This window comes from Sminthopsis crassicaudata, chromosome 6 (genome assembly GCF_048593235.1).
Source record: "Sminthopsis crassicaudata isolate SCR6 chromosome 6, ASM4859323v1, whole genome shotgun sequence".
NCBI lineage: Eukaryota > Metazoa > Chordata > Mammalia > Dasyuromorphia > Dasyuridae > Sminthopsis > Sminthopsis crassicaudata.
Window position 1 is genome coordinate 114,713,297 of NC_133622.1, and position 22,578 is coordinate 114,735,874.

General features: G+C 31.3%; 1 protein-coding gene across 9 annotated transcripts in view; it reads right to left on the bottom strand.

The window, feature by feature from the left end:
- Positions 1-1,920: 1,920 nt before the first annotated feature.
- The window catches only part of AP1AR (adaptor related protein complex 1 associated regulatory protein), a 52,120-nt gene continuing 31,462 nt past the window's right edge, over positions 1,921-22,578 (bottom strand). For 3 of the 9 annotated variants that reach the window (XM_074273553.1, XM_074273550.1, XM_074273549.1), the window contains 8 exons: positions 20,753-20,779; positions 17,627-17,652; positions 16,965-17,061; positions 15,041-15,139; positions 12,907-12,965; positions 12,333-12,406; positions 7,523-7,651; positions 1,921-3,905 (listed from right to left, as the gene is read on the bottom strand). In XM_074273553.1, coding sequence (XP_074129654.1) covers positions 3,640-3,905; positions 7,523-7,651; positions 12,333-12,406; positions 12,907-12,965; positions 15,041-15,139; positions 16,965-17,061; positions 17,627-17,652; positions 20,753-20,779 — 777 coding nt within the window. In that variant the 3' untranslated portion in view covers positions 1,921-3,639. Of the gene's footprint in view, positions 3,906-7,522; positions 7,652-12,332; positions 12,407-12,906; positions 12,966-15,040; positions 15,140-16,964; positions 17,062-17,626; positions 17,653-18,960; positions 19,011-20,752; positions 20,780-22,578 lie in introns of all 9 variants that reach the window. The other 6 variants (XM_074273558.1, XM_074273557.1, XM_074273555.1 and 3 more) reach the window with 3 other exon arrangements.

Sequence of the window (22,578 nt, forward strand, 5' to 3'; positions counted from 1 at the left end):
AGGTTTAAAATGGACTGCTTTTCAAGTGGCTTAAGCATATACTACCCTAAGCCTGGCCACTACTTCTCTAGTATCAAAAATCCCCCCAAAACAAACCCCAAAACATAAAAGATCAGATAATTTTAAATTAAAGCTCATTTCTATGAAAATGTATAATTTATAGGCAACTTATTTTTAGAGATAACTTGTTTTTATATCACCTTCATTTCTGAATTTTTTACAAGGAATACAATTTTACAAATTTACAAGGAACACAAAAGAAAGGCTATTTTAAAAGAAATCAGATAAAACCCAAAGAAAAGGAAAGCAGATAATCATCCTTTTTGCTACTGTCTCAGAGCAGAAAGAAATGCTTGAGTCAAATAGTCTCTGTAGATAATCTGTTTAACTATGCTGATCATTTAAAGAAAAATCAAGAAAATTTTCAATGATACCATCCTAATCACATCCCCCAAAAGCAGTAGCAGCTCAGGAAACCATTGGCTCTATTAAATTATTCGATAGAACACTAACTTTTTTTTCTTTTTGGGGGGTTACATTTATAATTTAATTTTTTTTAAGGTTTGTAGTGCTTTACAAATATCATCTCATTTTGTCACACCAACCTTGGGAGAAAGGTACTATATTATCCTCTTTTTATTTGTAATTTTCATTTAAAATTTTTTTTGACATCTGAATTCTTTACCTCCCTCTTGCCCACCTCACCCATTGAAAAGGCAAACAACAGGAAAATACAAGTCAAGTCATGTTATTGCATAAAAAGAGAAGAAAAAATATAGTGAAAAAACTTTCAGTCTGCACTCAGAGATGATTAATTCTCTCTCAAGATGGATAACATTTTTATCATAAGTCCTTTGGAACTGACAATTGTTACTAAGCATATGTACATTATTTTTAAAACTAACATTAAATACATATCAATTTTTTTCCTTTCTTTCTTTCTTTCTTTTTTTTTTTTTTTTTTTTTTTTTTTTGAGCTGAGGTTAAGTGACTTGCCCAGGATCACACAGCTAGCAAGTGTTAAGTGTCTGAGACCACATTTGAACTCGGGTCCTCCTGAATTCAGGGCTTCTTGTACTGTACTCAAAACTTCCTTATTCTTCATTCTTTCTTTCTTTGCTCTAAATCTAAATAAACTAAGAGATGACCTTTATTAAGGTCATCCTTCAATTTTGCTTCCACTGTCCCTCTTTACTTCAGCAATTTGCCCCATCTGATCATTACCCTATCTTCTTTAATTTCAATTGCTCCAGGTATGTGCAAATATTCCAAGCTTAGCTTAAAAAAAAAAAAAAAAAAGAAAGAAAAAGAAAAACCCTAGAAATAACTTAAACTACCTGATGTTTCATCTCTTATTCACAAACTCAAAAGATCCGAACACTATCCATTACTTAAATGAAATAGTTTTATACCCATGTTATCAATGTTAACAATCTCTGAATTTATCTCTCCTCAGGAAATTGATGTTGGTGAAATTTCAGTGTAACTGAAATTGAAGTTTTAAAAAAAGGCATTGTCAGAGGAGGCATTTTGAGGCAGAACTACCTATCTTTGAGAATTCTGAAGGCCTCTTTAGAAGTTAGCTCCTCTAAGCCATGTCTACTTTTCACAATTTCCCTTCCTTTTCTTTAAAATAAGAACTTCAGAGACTAATCTATTTTGCTTTTTAAAAATGATTTTTATACTTCTTTACCCACCGATTCTCTGAGAAACTTCAATTTTTTTCCACAATATAGTAGCAGCAGCAATCCAGGTCATTTAGTAGTCATGGGTCCCCAAACTATCCTTCCAAGTATTTACCTTATATCCAAATAATTATATCTTCATGTCTTTCAGAATCAATAAAATATCTTCTATAAATTAGTGGTCATAATATTTTTAATGTTGATAAAAAGCCTGAAACAGCAACAAGCAAGATGATTTATTTTTAAATGTAAAAATGTATTTATTCACAACTTTTGAGAAGTTGATTCCATTCCTTCAAGTCTGTAATATGGACAAAATACCAAGAAAATTAGAAAGTAGCTTATGCCAAACAAAAATATACATCTGATGTATACAAACTTTAAAAGCATATTACAGGCAGTATGAATGTAGATTACATTTAAAAATTTTAATGACATAGCTACAAACTTAAGTTATGGCAAAACTTATATAATAATTACATTCTTTAATGAAATATATTTACATGTTCAGCCAGTGTCTTAGTTTTACAAGTTAAAAAGGAAATGAATTTACAGATACCCTTGCTTATCAGACAAGTTAAAATATTGAATGGCCATGTGATTAAAAAAAAAATACAGCAAGAACTTCCATCACCATTTGTGTCTTAGTTTTTCTATGGCATTTTATTAGAAAGTACATTAACACTGTTATAAGAAAAAGAACTACTAAGGAAATGACAACAATTTAGCTACTGAAATTATACTAGATCTGCTAATTAAATCAAGAAATGCAGTTCAATTAAGTTCCTTACCCTTTAGTTCATATGTAACAAAGTAGAGAAATGAAAGGCCAGATATGTATGGTGTCCCAAAAACCTTGATGTTGTCTGAAGTCGATTAAAATTACACTAAGACTTTTAGGACATCTTGTGGTAGCAGTAGTTATAATTTACAGTTGTAAGTCACACTTAGTTTTACTTCTCAGAGCATCCCTTTATCATACATAAAAACAATGCAAGAGAAAATCAAATAAAACCTGTTATTTCATACAAGAAAAAGTTTTTTCAAAATATTCATATTGCTTCTTTTTAGGAACTCCCACATTATTCATTCAGCAAAGAATTTAGTCCTCTGCAAGTTTTTTATTTTATTATTCCAAACTCATCCAATATAGATTTAAAAAAAATAACTTAGCTAGAAATTGGAAATACAATCTAAAGTAAACACTCCCTTTGTAGGAATACGTAACTCTCAAGTGGAACACTTAAGCTCTCTCCTCAATTTTGTGTCTGATCATCATTAATGAAAAAATTTCCAATTCTGAGAGTACTCACTTCTTTCACAGGCCTCATACAATCCTGTTTAGCAATAATTAATACCATGAACATGCTATCTTATAATTTTAATAGAAATGAATATTTGTGCTCTGGTTAGGGTTACTGAACTCCAGTGCTATTATAGAATGATTCAAACAATTTATAAAAAACAGAGAAAGCTTAAAAAACCTTCAGGAAATAGTACCTTTTGTAGCTGCTTTAAAAAAAAAAAAAAGCCTTATTATTTTCATGTTCTGATACTGAAATGTTACTTTTAAAAAAATATTAGGGCCATGCAAAGAAAATGAAATTGCAAGCTATTTCCAAGAAAACAAATTAAATCTACAGATATTAAATTAAATTGGTGTACATAGATAAGAGCAGACAGTTTTTAATAATCATAGAATCTAAGAGTTGGAAGGGACCTCAGAGGCTATCCAATCCAAATGGTACCTGAACAAGAATCTTTACAACATATTCAGAAGCATGACAGAATTAGACTTAATTCTGAATTTAGACAGATTTCATCACTCTTATTCTTTGCTACTTAACATTTCACATAATTTCTTCCTTACAAAAAAGGCTCAGAGCAAACATATATATTCTATTTGATTTTAAACATTTGGTCATGACTGATAAAAAGGCCAGAAGATTTCTCCCTATCTGTCTTGCTGATCTGCTTCAGATTTTTTTAATTCAGAGGCACTCAGTTCTAAAACAGGGTTCACAAATCCAGAATATTCTGAATTACCATTGTTATCCATTTCAGCACTAACAAAATCATTCTCCCACTCTAGCCCATTGGAATCATCAGAAGCAGAGGTAGGATTACTTCCAGTTTTCTTGCTACTGTATTTTAATGCAGCCTGTAGAATATCCTCTTCAGTTTTGGACCGTTCTCTCAATGGGACCATTCTATTCATTCCTATGATTAAAAAAAAAGAAGTTTAAAGAAATAAAGTACTAGAAACAAAATAAAGAGTCCATAAATTGAAGGAACTACTAAACATATGATATGTAAATGCAATAGAAAACTGGGAACTGCAAAGTGTACCACAAAATGAAATAAACAGAATCAGGAGAACAATTTTTATAATGACTACAACACTGTAAATAAAAAGCTGGGAGGAAAAAGGGGAATAGAGATATTTTTAAAAAGTAAAGAGTATCAACAAAATATTTTTTTAAATGCACAATAGTCCTGAGGGAATTAGAGATGAACAAAATGGATAGTTTTGGAATTAATGTGATGAACTGGTCTGCCAAGTTTGAAATAACAAAAAAAAAAGGAATTCTAATGCTGTCATGATTGTCTTTAAAAAAAAAATTCTGATGCCATTGACAAATATTCTTGATTTTTATTTAAAAAAAAAAAAAGGAATGATTTATAAACTATGCAGACTAGTAAACAAACTTTGCATTTGGTTATATTTAAGTATGTGAAATGCATCTCATAAACTATCAAAATGTAGCTTTTCCTTCCCTCTTATCAAGTAAATAGCATTTATTAAGACTAACTATATACTAGGTAATATCTTACAATGCTGGGGGTACAAGGAAAAAAAACCAACACAAAACAATCCTTACTTGAAAGAGGATCCTATTTCCAATTATATAGCATTTATTTCTTTTTTACATAATTATAGTGTGAATTTCTTTACATCTTTATTATTTCATAAAGGTATTACATTTCCTTATACTTCTTAGCTGCATTATAATATTTGCAAATACACGATAATCTGTTCAGTTTTCTCCCTACTGTTGGACATTTAATTTTTTCTTTTAATTACAAATAAGAAACAACTCTGAAGAATATTTATTTGTATGTGTGTTTTACCACATTTGAGGACATATTCTCAAAAATGGAATTTTGGAGTCAAAGGATGACTATATATTAAAGGACTAGATTTCAAAAAGATTCTAAATTTGTAAAGTCACCAACCAGAAATGATTACAACTATTTCCCCACAATTTTGCCATAACAGAGTTTTGCTGCTTTTAATTCTTGCCGACCTGATATATGAAGTTGTACAAAAAATTGGTTTAATTTGTATCCCTTTAATTATTAATGGGGTTATATATTTTTCTAAGTAATTATTAACACTGTAGTTTTGTGCATTAAAAAGAAAAAAAATCATCTATCTTTTTAATCTTTTATCTATTTATCAACTGTGCCTGCAAGTTATTCTTTTATTTTTTTAAATAGTTCTTCACATATTTTAGATGCCAGATTTTTATCTATCATCTTTACCATAAATGTTTTTTCTTTTAATTATATTGTTTCTGTTGATAATTCCTTCTATTTGTTGAATATAAGAGTAATTTCTCTTCTTCTTTACAGTAAATACATTATACTATTTTTCTTCCATAGTTTTTATAATTCTTTTTTATGTCTATCACAGCTTTAATTCAATAGTATGTAGAGTATGAGTATGTATCTAAACTAGTTTCTGGTAACTACCTTTATATAGTACTTTAAAGTTTATAAATGCAAACTTAATTTGATCTTCACAACAACCCCAGGGAATGGGAAGGATAAGTGCTATTATTTTCATTATTTTAGAGATGAGGGAACTGAGGTTGAGAAAAATTAAGTGACTTGCTCAATCTAGGTCACACAGCCATTAAATGTCTGAAGCTGGATTTGAACTAAGATCTTTTTGATTCCAAGTCCAGTGTTCTATCAAATGTGCCACCTAACTGTTAGTTCAGGGAAGAAAACATCTTCCATATTATTGGTGACAAGTATAAGAGCTATATCCTTAGGATCCAATTCCAAATACAAACTGGTTCATTTGGTCAGAGATCAAGATTTCTTTGAACAGAACAAAACTATATAACCAAAATATTTCTGTACCAGGTGGCAATAAGGGAGACTCAAATATATGACAAAGATGTCCCATTCTAACAGGAACTATACTATGCACTATAAATTTATTATCAATGAATTCAATTATATAAATTAAATGCACATAAAGCAGATTAATAACAGAACTCCAATAGTAACATAATTTGTTAATTTTAAAAGATTCCATATTTTGATGGTTCCCATATTTGAGTATCTTAAGTACAAACAACTTTAGGGAAAAGAATTTTTTAAAAATCTCTATATATAAGCTAGGGTGTCAATTTTGGTGAATTTTTTCTTTTCTTTTCTTTTTTTTCCTGAGGCTGGGGTTAAGGAATTTTTTCAATATAAATAAAACTTGAGGAAAATTTACTCAAGGAAAATATTGCAAAATGCATACTATCATATTCTTTCATTTGGTCAAATGTCTATGGTACTTTCCATTACTAATATTCTGTAACTAAGTTCATACTTATCTATGTTTCCTTGCTTGTAAAGGATTTTTTAAAAAATAGAGACTTCATAATTGTTGTTGGTTTTCCCCGAAGCAATTGGGGTTAAGGGACTCGCCCAAGGTCATACAGAAGGTAGATCTGAATTCCGGTCTTCCTGACTTCGGTGTTGGTGCTCTATCCATTGCGCCACCTAGTTGCCCTTTCTTCGTGTTTTCTTAATGAATCTTACACTCAAATATTAACTGTCATAAAGTATAGACACTACATCAAATATGTTTCTTAAAAAAAACCCCTAAAATTGGATCTTATGCAGTAGTCAACTACAAAATAAGTTTAAAACAATTAAACTGATTTTTAAACTTACCAACTGCCAAAAATAGAGCTAACTCTTAATTTCTGAATATATCAATAAGATCATGTTATCCACAAGTGGGCAGTATTTAATCATGATTAGAAAATTAATAGCAATTTACTTTGATTCACTTTTCTGGCCATAAGAAATTATTTTAAAATCTTACAGGTTATAATGCAATCAGCAATAAAATTAAATAGAAAATTTCTGTGAAATCCCAATTCTAGGTATATATTTAAAGGAAGTAAAAAAACAAATAGAACAAATTATTCAGAGGCAGCACTTTTTTGTGGTAGAAAAAAACAAAAGAAAACCAAAACAAAAAAACTCCCAACAACCAGAAACATGTATGTTCTTTAACTTGGGAATGCAAAAACAACTGTAGCATGTAAAAATAATCAAATGTTGTTACATTGTAAGAAATAACTAACATGGGGAAATCAAGGAAACATGGAAAGACATATCAAGTGAATAAAATAAAGAATAAAATAAGCAAGAACCAAGAAAACAATAAAAAGATGACAATAATAGAAATTTTATTTTAAAAACCCACTAAAGAAAAATCAAATGCTGTATAACTATTATGACCTATCTTGACTCTGGAGGAAAATGAGGAAAAAAACCACACACACACAATTTTCTATTCTTTGGGGAGAGAAGGAAGCAAGCAGCATGGAAACATGTTTAAAAATGTTGCATGTGCTTTTAGGTTGTAGTCACTGTTTGGTCCTTTTCGGATGTTTTTTATTTGGATAGTTAAGTGGAAGCTTTTCTAGATGGGAAGAATATAAGAAGAAATAACCAATGCATGAACAAAAGGCATCAGTAAAACTTGACAGAAGAAAATTCTAATATGTTTTTTAAATTGTGAATTATTAAAATATTACCTTCTTCATCTTCCCACTCTAAATCTAGGGATGTGCTGTCATCATTTCCACTCGTTGATTTAGTTTTGGTCATTAAGTCACAGCTACTTTCTGTGTTTGGGGTCAAAACGGTGGCCTCTGATGAAAGTCCTAAGTCAAACACCAAAACAATTAAAAACCATCATCTCTAACCATTCTGACCATAATAAAAACCATCATTGCAATAATTATCCACTTTACCAAAAAAAAAAAAAAAAAAAAGCACTTTAGAGTTCAGAAAATGTTTTCTTTATAACACCTGCAAAGTATTGCAAATGTTGTTAAGGCTCAAAGGTAAAACAATCTCTCCACAATCATGACTTCCAAGTGGCACTTGGCCCTCTTGATATGAATTCAGTTTTTTTCTACAATATCACAATGGTTCTTTTCAAATGTAGCAATTTAGTTTTTAATCTCATCCTGTTTATGATTACTTTTTAAAAGACTACTTATCTCGGAATTTGAAAACTAGACACATGTTATCATTCAGTCCAAATTATAAATAAGAACAGTGAGATGATGAAGAAATCTGTCTAAACAGCTAGTTAGTGGCAGATCTCCTCTCTCCCACAATCTCATCATTACTAATTATACTTGATGGTTATTTAAAAAAAACAAAACATTTTTTGGTCTGAAATTCACAAGGTTTGCCTGTGATAGGTCATCTCTGTTCTAGATACACCTCAATTCCATGGTATTCCTACTTCATGTTTCTCTAGAATTTCTGTATTGGAAACGTCTATGCTGGATATTTCTAATGTGGAACCTTCCATGATCCATGACATTTCTGTATTTGCAACATTAGAGATGGGAAACCAATTAGAAGGCCTAAATGACTACTTGAATTTTAAAAAATTTTTAAAATCTATGCCCTGACTCCCTTACTGCTAAACTATTCTGACACAAGGGGACAAAAGATGTAACAGTCATATCCACTGATTAGAGCAATAAAGAGAATTTATGCAATCTGTGCCAAGCTGGAGAATAAGTAAGTTCTTTGGAAAACACCCCTCTCCCCTTTCTCTTGCTGAACCTGAGGCAATGATAGTTTTATCCCTTCGACTTCTGAAACCTTGTAATAATCTTCACCTTTAATCCTTCCCTTGCTTCTGTCCCTACAAGCTCCAGACCTAGGATATCTCATGTTAGATCAATAAGTGTTCACGTGTGAAGTAAAACAAGTCTATGGTAAAGGTTCTTAACAATCGTGGTCTTAGTCCGCCTGACTTCTATGGAAACCTTTAAGTCCCCAAACTACTGCAATAAGCAAATGTACAATTCATTAAAGTCCTTTCAGATTAAGTTTTAGATAGCTATATTCAGCAAAAATTAGAGAAACTTTTATCATTTGTTCTTCAAAAATATAAGATTAACAGAAAAATCTAACAGTTTTAAAGAAAACCTAAAACAAGATAATTTTCATTTAGGAGTGTAATGGAAAGGACTTTTTAGATTGTAAAAGGCTTTTGATCTTATAAACTAAATCTATCAATTCAATAAATATTCACTAAGTACCTATAGTATCTCTACCACTGACAAACATTAGGGTACAAAAGAGAAAAATTATAGTTTATGTCTCAAGGAGCTTACAATTTGGGGGGCAAGTACAAAGTATGATTGCAGCAAAGGAGATATATGGACAAGACACTATAGCAAAATTTAGAATTGAAGATTTAAAAATTAGCATCAGTGTTAAGCTATTTGAACTACTGATTTTGTACAACTGATAGATTAAAAAAAAAAGAGAGATTTGATTAGGCCAATAGGAAGCTAATAACAGCTGACATTTACAGAAAAAAGGTTATTACATTTAAAGGAATATTATGTCATAAAAGAATTGCTGTGAAGCAACTAGAAAGAAATTACCACAAACATATAATATTCAGGTTTACAGAAATTAAAACTAATGCAAGAGAAAGGAAGGTCAAGGGATTTTACTGCTCAAAGAAATGAGTCAAGTGGGTAGTTATTGTTCTCCTTGGTTCACTTCTGGCCCCGTTCATTTATTTGCATGTTAGGCCAGAGTGCATCTTGAGGATTTCTAGGATTCTGTTATCTAGGATAGAAGATTCTGATCTAAGAGCCCAGGCACAGGCCTAGAAAAGAAGTAACACATCTTAGCCGGGATTTTGTTAGCTGGGTCTAGGGGTATGACAACAGAACTATCAGCCGGCCTTGTAGAAGGGAGAAATTTTTAGCCATTTGTTCATACTCTTCAGAATGAACCTGAGAAAGCTAGTTCAATGGTCCTGAAAAAATGGTGCCTAATGGAGCAGTACCATCATAACACATGGGTGGTCCTGGTGGGGTAGGGCTATGAGATGTCCTTCTTAGGGATATCCATGTGTTTGCTATACATCCATGTATAATCTATTTGTATTGTTTTCCCCCCATCTTTTTGTGGGAGGATATACACTAGATTTATGAAAGGTAGCTAGGGATAGCATAGCAGAGAGTGCTAAATTCAGAATAAGGAGACCTGAGTTCAAAGCTCACTTAAACCACTTACTAATTTTCAATAGTCAGGTTTTTTTCTCTAGCCTAAGTAACACTGGTTCCTTCAAATGGTGTTCCTTCAGGCTAGAGAAAGGCAATTTCTTTTTAATTTCTATCGTGTTCTCTTAATCTCTCACGGTTTTTCATCTGTAGAATCAAAGTTGTAGTTAGGAGCAAATGATGTAATAAAAAAACAGCTTTGTACAACTTTAAGTGCTATGTAAATATTGGTTATTATTAATAGCTACTCTTATTTAGGAGTGAGATGTTCTTATTACTTCTTTTCTTGTGATGATCTTTCATTAAATGCCTTTCTTTTGAATTACCTATGTGGATCCACAGAGGATCTTGAAACCAGTTGTTTCTGGTTGTTCTGCAGATTTTATATACCTGGACATAAAATTATCTGAAACTGCCTGTTTCACTTAACTATGGGGAGGAAGAACAGAGACCAGATAGCATAAAGGAAGCACCAAGGACAGAGCTACGTGATTTCTATTTCTGAGCTTTCACAATCTAAGACATACTGGAAGAAAAAGTAGGTTTAATTTCTGTTTTCTGTAGCTTACTGATCTAGAGGTAATTTCAGTATTTTATTTCTCCACAATCAGTAAATGTGTAGGAGGAAAATAACCATTAGAATGTAATGTAAGCTCATTGAGGACTTTGGCCTCTTTTTGTATCCTTACAATTTCTGGCACATGGTAGGCACTTAATAAATGTTTACTGAGTGACTATGTTTAGAACTTAACAACCACAATTGGAAGCTTGATCAACTACTTGCTCCTATGTGACTTTGATGTAAGTCAATTAACCTTTTCAGCTTTAATTTTATTAACTTTAAATTGAGAATGATTGGATCCCATCAACTGATTTCTGAAGTCTCTTCCAACTTTAAAATCTTTGAGACAGAACATTCACTCTTGTCAGCTGTTAGATGGGAAGGACACTAACACATTCATTTGCCATCCTTAAACAGTTTCTATACCATCAAGTAGCCACAATTATATAGTATACTGGGGAAAATATGTCTTATAAATCATGTTGCCTTTAACCTCTGGGAAAAGCACATCATGTGACAAAAGCACAACTGCTAATTGATTATGTCCCCCATCACCAAGCCTGTCATGGGCTCCTGTATATCTCAGTCATAACAATGACAAGCAAGAATGGCTCTATGGGAGAATGAGGACAATGAAGGCACTGAAAATTATGCCATACAAGGATCAATGAATCAACAAACATTTATTTATCAGATATGGTGCCAAGAATTGGAGAACACGATAGAAATTAAAAAGAAATTGCCTTTCTCTAGCCTGAAGGAACACCATTTGAAGGAACCAGTGTTACTTAGGCTAGAGAAAAAAACCTGACTATTGAAAAGCTGTCAAATGGAAAAGGGATTTTCTTCTTAGTCCTGGAGGATAGAACTAAGAACAACTGGTGGGAGTTATACAGAAACAGATTTTGGCTTGGTGTGAGAAAAATATTTAATTAAAAGTATATATATATATTCCCCAAATTAGAGTTTGTCAAAGATGGAATATTATGTGTTAGAGACATGGAGAAGACTCTTGTTTGAGTATGGGTTGGACAATGCTGACCTCCAAGGTGAGGTCCTTTTAGCTCTTTACTGTGATCATATTCTTTATTTCAGCCAGAGGAACCATGGAGTTTATGGTTTAAAAAAATCAGACCATGAATGAAAATTCTGGGCAGAAAAATCATAATCTGTCATTTAATGACAGAAATGAAAACATTATTTAACTATATAATCCAAAAGTAATACATTTAACAGGAATGATTTTTAAAAAAAAATCTGGAAAAGCCAAAACAGAGTTTGAGACCTTTTTTTTTTTTTTTTTTTTTTTGGCTTTATTAATATTTTAAGAAAGAGAAGAATGTTTTAGTTTTAATAAGTGGACCTTTGCAACACTAGAACTATAAGACTTAACTAAATCATACAGAAGAACTAGGTTACAGGAAATCTTTTTCAGAATTCTGCTAGATGTAGCCTGGTAAGTAGGAGGAAGCTCTGAAACAAAGGAAAAATTCTTGGAACACATATGCTGGAGGTCTTAATCTACCATCCATGACTTAAATTTTACTTCTTAACTACATATAATTCTCTACATATTTTATTTTATGCATTTAAAAACATTCTTCTGGGGAGGGAGATTGCAAAAAAAGAGCTTTAGGAAAATCCCAGGGAGGAAAGTTTGATCAAGTTTATTTGTGAAGTCTTTGACACATGAAATGTATTTTACATAGTGATTGTATAATTAAAAATACTTACTACTACTTCGAAAAACTTCATATTGTGACTTTGTATTTCTCAAATAATATTCAAAGTCGTCTTCTGTCCCTGAACTGTAATAAAGTAAAACATTTTTCTTATATTTACAATAGATCCTATTTATTATTTGCCATTATTTATGAAGAATGAGATTATAAGTCAAGTTCTATTTCAAGAATAGAGAATCATATAATTAAAAGTTTGGGAATACAGGCAGATTTTTGTCATGAGATTACATCTCCCATAGCTTAGCCTTTTTGAATGAACAATAAACATTTATAGAATATATATCTAGGATTTCTTTTGCAAAAAGCAAGTTATTTGCCCATACATAAGCTAGTTTGCCACAAAGAGACAGAGAGGATTTTCAGAGAAACAGAACTGAGTTAAAAGCTCTCAGTGTGACATAGATCACATAACTGAAAATGCAACAGCTTTCTTATCAAACACATGAGCACTCCTCTATAATTTTTTTTTAAATAAGTAAATAAAAGAAGGAAATGACCCTTGTTCCCTATGGACATTAGAACTTCCCACCAGAAAGACAGAAAACCCCCCACTTTTTATTACTTACCTTTGATATTCTCCAGTGTTAGCACGATGAGATTGTTGCATGATCCTTTGCCTTTCTTGCTTTATAAAAATAACAAAATATAAAATAATAAAACAATTCAGATGTCATAGAAAAAATAAATTAAATCATTCTATCATTATCAAAAATGCTTTCTAGTTGGGGGAATACCAACTGGGCTCTTTGTATTCCTATTTATCATTATTCTCCTCTAAACACCCTTATTTTTGTGTTGTATTTATAGAATCAGAGTGTTAGAGTTGGACTATATCTCAGATTTCACCGAATCTAATCCCCTCATTTTATAGATGACATGACAGATGAATCTGTCAGTACAGACTTTTATTTTATTTTATTTTATTTTTAGGTAATTGGGGTTAAGTGACTTGCCCAGGGTCACACAGCCAGGAAGTGTTAAGTGTCTGAGACCAGATCTGAACTCGGGTCCTCCTGACTTCAGAGCTGATGCTCTATCCACTGCGCCACCTAGCTGCCCCAGTACAGACTTTTAAATGAATCAATATAGCCCTGAGGACAAAAGGAGATCTTAAATTTGCTATAAAAAATAAATGTTGAATTTTGATAGCAATTCTATAATAACCAAAAATAGAGAGGGCTCTCTCCAGTTTCTGGGGAACTGGTATATTCAGAGCAGAGCTTCTCTGTGAAAGATAACTCACAAAAAGAGCAGTCTTCTCCCAAAATTAAAATCTGATCAAGGGTGAGGAAAAAGACATTTACTAGGCTTCCTCCCTCTCCTGCACCATTCCCCATCCCCACATCCTTGGCTCCAAGAACCCTAGGAAATATTAAACAATAGCTAAATGACTATATCCTGGAAGCTGCTATTAAGGAGACAAGGACATAGCTGTCTCAGGCATGATAACAAAATAAATCGCCTACCCCATATATAAAAAGACATTTTTCTTAGAAAAATGTAAGAAATAATTTCTAATATAGTTTCCATTTTGAAGACATTACAAAACATCTATTTGCCAATATAATTCAATCACACTGCTAAATTTTTTTTGGAAAAAAATGATCAGAATTTGACAATTATAAGAATAAAAATTTTAAATTCTGAATAAGAAATTGAAAATTTTAATTTCCAGGATTTTTTCCCATTTATTAAACTAATTTTTGACTAGAAATAAAAGAGTATTATGATTCAATTATCACTATATGCACATTTCTATGTAAACAAAACTGCCGCGGCAACTTGGTAAATCTGTTGCCTTACAAGTCAGACTTTTTAGCCAAAATTACAAAAATGCAGGCCAAATTTTTGCCAACAGGGTTTTTGTCCATAAGATGGCCCCCAAATTCCCTCATGGGTATAGATTCCTCGACTACTGGACTACTTTGCAAATTTTTTTTTTTTTTTTTTTGGATTATATTGTGAACTGGGGAAGGAACACATTTCCACAAAAATGAAAAAGGCCAAGACAGTGGCAATAGCAGATGAGCACATAATAGCAGATGAGCACATAAAAGCATATTTCTCCCAGGAGTTCAAACCGACATTAATTTGATATAAGCATATGTCCAAGTTGCTTAATTAATGATAAGACAACATAAAACATTATATAGGCTTTTGCTGTTTTATTTTTTTGGACATATATGCTATATTACTTTCTGTGAACTATATGTTTCAATATGAAGGTAGAATAGAACATGTAATTTAACATAACATTTTGGAGCATACAAACTAACCCAGTATACTTTTAAAAACATTCATATAAAGTATTGTATTAATTTTTACTAAGAAGTTTGCTTGCTACAATGTTTAAAAAAAGTTTTCTGGAAACTGCATACTTATAAAAAGTAATTCTTTGAGGAAAATAATCATCCAACATTTTTATTTTCTAAGTCAAATGGCACCTATTAATCCCAAAATGAACAATATTAATCACAGTAGGCATGTGACTGCATGCTACTATTTATATTTTATATTCATAAAATGCTCATTAATTTGCCTTTAAAAATTCTTACAAGGTAGGCAGAAAGTAAACAATGATAAACAAAATGATCTTCATTTGGGGGAAAAACAGGTCAAAACTATAATTTCTTTTAGTGCAATTTTCAAATAAGTAGAAAAGCAGCTGTTATTTATATATTGGGGTCTTTATCCCCTCACCTCCAAGAACTTTCGCTGCTTTGCTGCCCTGGCTGCTTCACGCTGTGCAGCGTATAAAGCTTCTTCTTCTAGTCTTAACTTCTCTTCTTGTAAGGCTAACTGTATATGAACAAAACAATAAGGGTTAACAAAAATCAGAACCTGTCTAACTGCTCTAAAATAATGAAATGCTTATTTATAAAATAAAAAAAAATTATTCATAACAAAAAATTGTTTTTTACATGTTAGAATAGAAATTTTAAGTTATTAATTTTTCAGCTTTTTCTATAACAAAGAAAGCAAAACTATGAACATTACTTAATAAGTTCATATTCTGTGTTATGAAATGGTACCTCAATTTAGGCTTATGAATGGTTTTTCACTTTACAACATATCATAATTAGTATTCATACCATTTCACACACTTTTATCCTATTATAATGCTGATGGTCTTTCCAAATCAATCAATGACATCATTTCCATTTACAAATGACCTCACTTCAATAAAGCTTTGATTCCACCAATGTGAGGGTTACATTCAAGAACTAAAACCACACTTCATCTATGCCTACCTTAACTGTGTCAGTTTTACCTGTATTTGTCTATAACTTCCCATATTGGTTCTATTCAACATTGTCATATTTTTCATTCTCATTCTCTCCTGGCTTCCCCTTCGCCCCTTCTCATGATATGACCAGTCTATTTGTTTTCCAGCCTTACATAAGCATTCTTTATAGTTCTTTTGCACAATTCTTTGTTAATTAGCATAGTATTGCTTTGATTTAAAACATTCAGTTTTATTATTGTTCAAAAATTCTCTAGAATATAGTTACTGTTAACTAATACAAGATGTCTATAATAATAATTATCTTTATTTCTAAAAATCTGAATTTTACGGGTTTTTACCCTCTGGCTAATATTTGTTTTTATGTTGTTGCCTTTCTTTTTGGTTGAACTAAATACCAAAGTAAAGACCATTTTAATACAGAGATAAACACAGAAAAAAGGATTTTGAATGATACCATGAATCTCTTTTATATCACTGACTTTTTTAATAAAAAATATTTACGATGAATGCTACATATATTTTCAAAACTGTCCTACTTGGATCAAAGACAATACTGATATATATTGTCATATTTGGAAAACCACATTTAAGTGCCATTAAGTAATAGTAACCATCCCATAAACATTAAGATAAACAATAGTTAGGTTATCATCCTTGTAGTTGCTTTCCCCCCTCCTTTACAATATTAAACAAACTAAAATTGTCCCAATGAGAACAAGTAAGGTGTATAAAAACTGGAGAGCAGTGAAATCCATTTTATAAGTAAAATAATTTTTCAAGATTTTTTGTGAATCTGTTTTTCCACTAACTTTACAAGAATCAATCATTACGTTTGGACACTTGGTTTATTCCTCCCTAGAGGTCCACACAATAGATAACTTGTTCAAAGTGGAATTTAGAAGCAAGGTCCAGGGTCCAGTCCAGTCTTCCTACTTGATTATGCTGCCTGAAATATGTTTGACCATAGTCCCTCTTTGGAATTCAAGGTTATTTTCTTAAGCTCCCACATATTTCTCAAATATTATAGAACCAACTCCCTGTCACCTGAATGATTTATTGATTGACTATAACTTTTCACTGATTTATTAAGTCCCAATTAGATTAAACTATGAATCTAAAGATATTAATTCCTCTTATATATTACTTCCTCAGAACTCTTCAATGGAGTAGTATGGCAGATGAAGAAACTGAGGCACAGACACAACTACTGCTAGAGAAGTAACATAAATTGACTTCTAACTTCCCTCTCTTTTGACAATAACACAAGGCTGTTACAAAGTGAACTGTGAAGAATAGTCAACATCAAAAAAAAAATTAAAAGTGAAACACAACAAATATTCAATATGTATGATTTTATAACCTAAGAATTCTATTTACCTCTCTCTGAATTTTCAAATTAAATGTTTTCTGTTTTTCAGCAATAGAATCATAATGCCTCTCTCTTAAGTCAGCTATTTCTTCCTCAGTAAGGGGCCTAGATGAGAAAAGCACAAAATTTTTGCAATGTCAAAAAGTATTAAAGTAATTTAGTAGTATGATTTTAATAAATATTCTAGAAGCAACACATACCAATACTATACTTCTATAGATGAGTGAAGCAATACTAAATTTAAACTGGAATAACAGTAGGATATTTATATTGTAATCACTCTGAGCCAGAGTAAAGACTTTTTAACATTAAAAATAAGGAATATTAAATAAAAATGTTCTTGATTACTAAGAGCATAATTCTGAGGTTAAAACAGACATTTGCTACTCCTTCCTCATGTAACAAATGTAACTAACAAAAATAAGAAAATTTTAGAAAACTGGCTCCTTAATGCTATTCTAGCATCCAGATCTTTATTTACTAAAAGGGGCAAGTAAACTATGAAAAAAGTAGGACAATTTTTAAAAATCTGCAACATGGAAGGAGAAGTAGAAAGCTTGCATTAAGAAACAGGGAAAAGAATAAGTGTTCTTTTCCTCGATTTTTTTTTTTAATATTGTGTTTAAAATTTAAAAAAAATTTTATCACATTTATACAAATCAATCCTTACCTATGACTACTTCCTGGGCTTTCCCCCTGTTCCAAATAAATCAAATATTCATTAGATTTTATTAATCACCTTAAAAAAAAGAAATCAATATGCTGAGAACATATATATATATATATATATACATAAAAAGTGTTTTTCATTATTATTTTTTAAAATTTATTTTATTTAAAAAAAAAAAACCAGTAAGAAGAAAAAAACAGAAAAGAAACACAAAACAAAATGAAGCAAAACAAAAGAGAACATTGCCATGTGCCCAGCAGAGCATTAGGGAGGACTCAAATGACAGATCAAGACAAATGACCAGATCAAGAAAGTGAATATATATTAGTAGAAGAAATTATATTCATGAATGTCCATTTTTTCTTTACTTCCTTGTAAATTGTTCTTTGGTGCTGAGAATATATTTTGAATCTCCTACCAAAATACTTTCTCATTCTTTTCAGGGGGTTGATAAAGACACTTTTAAAGCAAAACAAAACAAAAATAACAACAACATTCACCAATTATGTATTATATATAAAATCAATTACTGATTAATAATATCAGTCAATATTGTTTTACATAATCACATAATGTTCATTTTCCCCTTAAAAGCAAATCATAATTTTTAATTGAAAATAAAAATAAAGCATACTTTATTTTAAATATAAAGATGATGGTATCAGTTTTGGTTAGAAGTAGGGCTCAATCATAAGATATCACTAATGCCATCATAGGAAATGTCACAACAGGAGTATGCACCCCCAGTGCCTACAGAACAGTAAGCTGGATTTAATACCAAGATACAATCAGAAGCTCAGAATGCATGGACTTTGGGTTTCTCTTTATACTGGACTAACACTTACTTATTTGATAGTGACAAAAGTTAAGACAATCACTTCATTTGAAGTTAAAATGCTAAGAGCTGCATAAAAGATACTTCCAAAGAATACACAGATATAGATCCCCTTCCCCAATCTCCTTTTCCCCCTCCCCCACTAAAATTTAACAATAAATTATTAAAATAGATATCTACTCAAAATTATTTAAAAACATTCAAGAACAGCTTTAAAAAGAATTAACTAAAAACAAAAGGATTATGGAAATGTGTAAATAAAAACTCTAACCAACTTCAGTAAATTAAGAAAGATGATCAAAAACCAAATGGGGTTAAGTTCAGGTGAGTGAAAGATTATAAGGAATATATGGCTAAAATGAGTTCTACAGAGAAGGTACAGCCACTGAATGAATAAGCAAGATAGTCCTTAAAAAGCAAAAATAATACTGTGATATACAGACAGTTTTAGATTCACATTATACAAATATAACTAGGAGGGGGAACAAGACTACCTTACCTCACCTCTGGCTTTGAGCAGGTGATCTCCTGAGAGGTGGGGGATATCCACTTATAGAAGCAAAAACTATGCAATTAGCATTTAAGAGCTAAGTTTTTCTTCAATTAGTCCTATTGTACTATTTTTGACATATTATATTACAAAAGAGCGAGCATAAGAATTAATGGCCAAGAAGTCTGTGACTAAGAGATCCTTTTTCAACCTTTTATTAGTGTAATAACTTATAATTCTAAAGAAAATATGTAGTATACTTAACACACAACTTTATGAACTGTGTATTAGAAGTATCATTATTACACACAACCAGTATGCATAAAAACCAGTATTCAAAAGCAAGTTTTTGTCAAGTGCAAGTTTAATGCTTTTTTCTCTATACCACACTGACTCAGAAGGTGTATGTCATGTCTGTCATGAGGCATTTTCTTGGGAATTTATAAGTAATTGTCTATATAACCTGAAGGTCTTCACTAGTTATAGCATCCATGTACATCTTTATTTGAAACACTCTGGGAAATCAGGTAATAAAAATGAAATGGCGGAGGGAAGGAAAAGTGAGGTGTGATACAGAACAGCACAGGTCTTAATGAAAGATTTATAAAAGTCCTTTTAAGTTTTAAAACTGGCATAATTTATCTTGGAGAGAAGGATATGGAATAACAATAAAAATATTAATGTTTATAAAATCATTAAAGATCTGGGGATTTTCCTCTTCTCAACTATCTTAAGAAGTAGTTGGCTCATATAACCATTGGTTTAGGAAGCTTATAAAACCAATAACTAGTGGGCTGAATCCTAGGCTTTCCACTTCAAGACTACTCCATCACATTGCTCAGTAAAGTAAATGAAAGAGTATCACAAAAAGAACAGACATACTATTCTTTACCTCTACATGAGAAAAGTGGGTTAGAAAAATATAGTTCTCTTTCTTATTTAAAGTATAGGGAAAAATTCCTGATAGAAAAGGTTCTGATTGAAGACAGCCCTGAGCTTCCATAGAAGCCAATGAAACTTCCAAACAAGATTTAATTTAATCTTTAAAAGAAGACTAAATAGGTATCTCTACTAGATCATTTAGGTACAGCTGCTGGGAACTAGCCCTAGATAACTACTTGCAGTTTTTTGCAGTTATTTTTAACATGTTCACATTGTTTTCAGAAGCTGAAATTGTTAACTGTGTGGTTTCCTTTTCTAAATTGTCTAAAAATTGACAAGTGGAAAGAAAACAAAATTCAGAAATAACCACATTGTATTAATAATATTATCATTTAAATTTGTAAGTACAGAACTAGTGTATTATTAACTCTTAGCACCATAGGGCTGCCCTTTCTCCTTATATTCTCTCTTTGCCCAGTTACTTGACATGAGATAGAAGACTAAAGGTCTCTTTATCACATGTCTGGCCCTAAAGTCCTGTAGCCTTCCAGCATTGTCACCTGACTTATTTATATATGTAGAGGAGCTGTAGCTTTTGCTATTTGCTGCAGTGAAGTACTTTTAGACCTTCAAGGCTTTTTTTTTTTTTTCCCTGTCATGAAGCAGAATATTTTTAACATATTATTTCTTCAAATTAAAGTTCACTAAAGTGTGAACTTGATTTTTCTATTTGTACACACAGAAACAAATATAGTGCTTGGCCAAAAATATATTCTTAAATGCTCAACTCATTTATTCTTTCATTCATCTTGGCAAATACACTGGTTATTATAACCAAAATTTGAACAGAATTTAGGAGTTTTTCCATGAAATAAAGAATCCTCAACTCTACAATACTATAAAAATTAAAAATACTTACTTCATCACTTTCTACTAGATTTTCAAACTGTAAAAATGAAACAAAAAAAATTAATGAGGTCAATACATTTAACATCTTACCAGAAATGATAGTAATCTCATTTTTAAAGATAATGTAATATAGTTGTTTATAAGGACCTTGCAGTTGTCATCACCTTAAATCAAATGATTTATCTCATTTGATTTTCCAAACAACTCTGGAGAATTAATTACTTATTACAGCAGCAAAAAATAAAAATTCTTCATTCAGAAATTTAATGAAAAAAGTTTTCCCTTCAAAATAGGCAATTGCTACAATTCTTCACATCACTTTTTGTCCCTAGACAGTCTGAGATTATTAAATATTTATTCTTTCTACTGATTTTGGGGCCTCAACTCTTTCAGAGGATAATGCTAAGTATTTTCTAGCCAACTATTCAAATATATTTTCATATAAAGTTCTTTCTCACAAGTTGTTTCTAAAATCAGATTCTTTGTGGTTATTTTATCCATAGGTTTCTGAATAAAGTTGTCTTTTTTGACAGATTAACACAAAGATTGACAACTTCTACTGAAACAAAAGTTCCAATAATAAAAACTATTCATGCCTTACTATGTTAGTTCTTTTTTCAGGAATAATTTTTTTTTTTTTACTTTTAAGAAAAATAAATGGAAGCAATACTCATCCCTGTGAAAATACAAAACTTCATGTTAAAAATTTCATGCTGCAGAAGCAAGAAATGTTTGTATTAATTTGATATTTTTGTCTTAATTGAATAAAATAGGGAACATATAGACTCCTGAAACTGTTAAAAAGCCAAACCACACAGCATAAACTACTATGCTTGATAATAAGAATTGAAAAACAATCAAACTATTTATAACAATGACTTATTCAATGGACTATTGATACTAAAAAGATATCTATATCTATATATATTTCTATATATAGATATAGATATAGATATTAGAATCCAGTAGGCTAGATGATATGGAAAAAATGTACAGGCTTTGTTTCCTGTAAAGTTATTTGTGGTTGGATCCTTTAGACCAGTGGTCCTCAAACTTTTTAAATAGGGGTCCAGTTCACTGTCCCTCAGTCTGTGGGAGGGCTGGACTGTAGTAAAAACAAAAACTCACATTGTCTCCACCCCTCAGCCCATTTGCCATTAAGCCTGCAGGCCACATAAACATTCTCAGCAGACAGCATCTGGCCAGCTGGCCATAGTTTGAGAACCCCAGCTTTAGACTCTACAAAGTTGATAGATCCATTCTAATTCATGGCTATGCAATGTATGGATTTAAAGATTATTTTATAACTTCTATTTCTGTATTTGCCAGCTTTTTGCTAAACTGTTCACCACTTCATTTCACTATGTCCCTATGATATATAACATTAAATAGCATTTCCTGATTCACAAAAGGGAAGGATGGTCTGAGGTGAACCCTAAGAAGACTCCTACCTTTAAATTTATGAGCCATTTTGTCAAAGCCAATCCTTTATCATGGCCTCTTGTCTCTTCTGTAGCCTTGCTCCACGAATCATTTTTCTGCCATAAATTTTCAAGCTTTCCTTCCCTTAGATACTCCTAAAAAACCCCCACAAACCTTCCTTTGACCCTGTCAATCTTTTCTGCTGTTAGAGCTTTCTTCTTTAACAGTCTATATTCATTCCCTCTATTTTTTTTACTCCCTCTCCTCAGCTCTTTACAATATAGATTCCATTCTTCTAAAGTAGCTCAACTCCATGGTCACTGATAACCTCATTGTTAATAAATCCACTGTCCTCTTCCTTCTTGATAGCTTTGGCTCCTAAAATACAAGTTCTTTTATTTGATCATTCCCTTC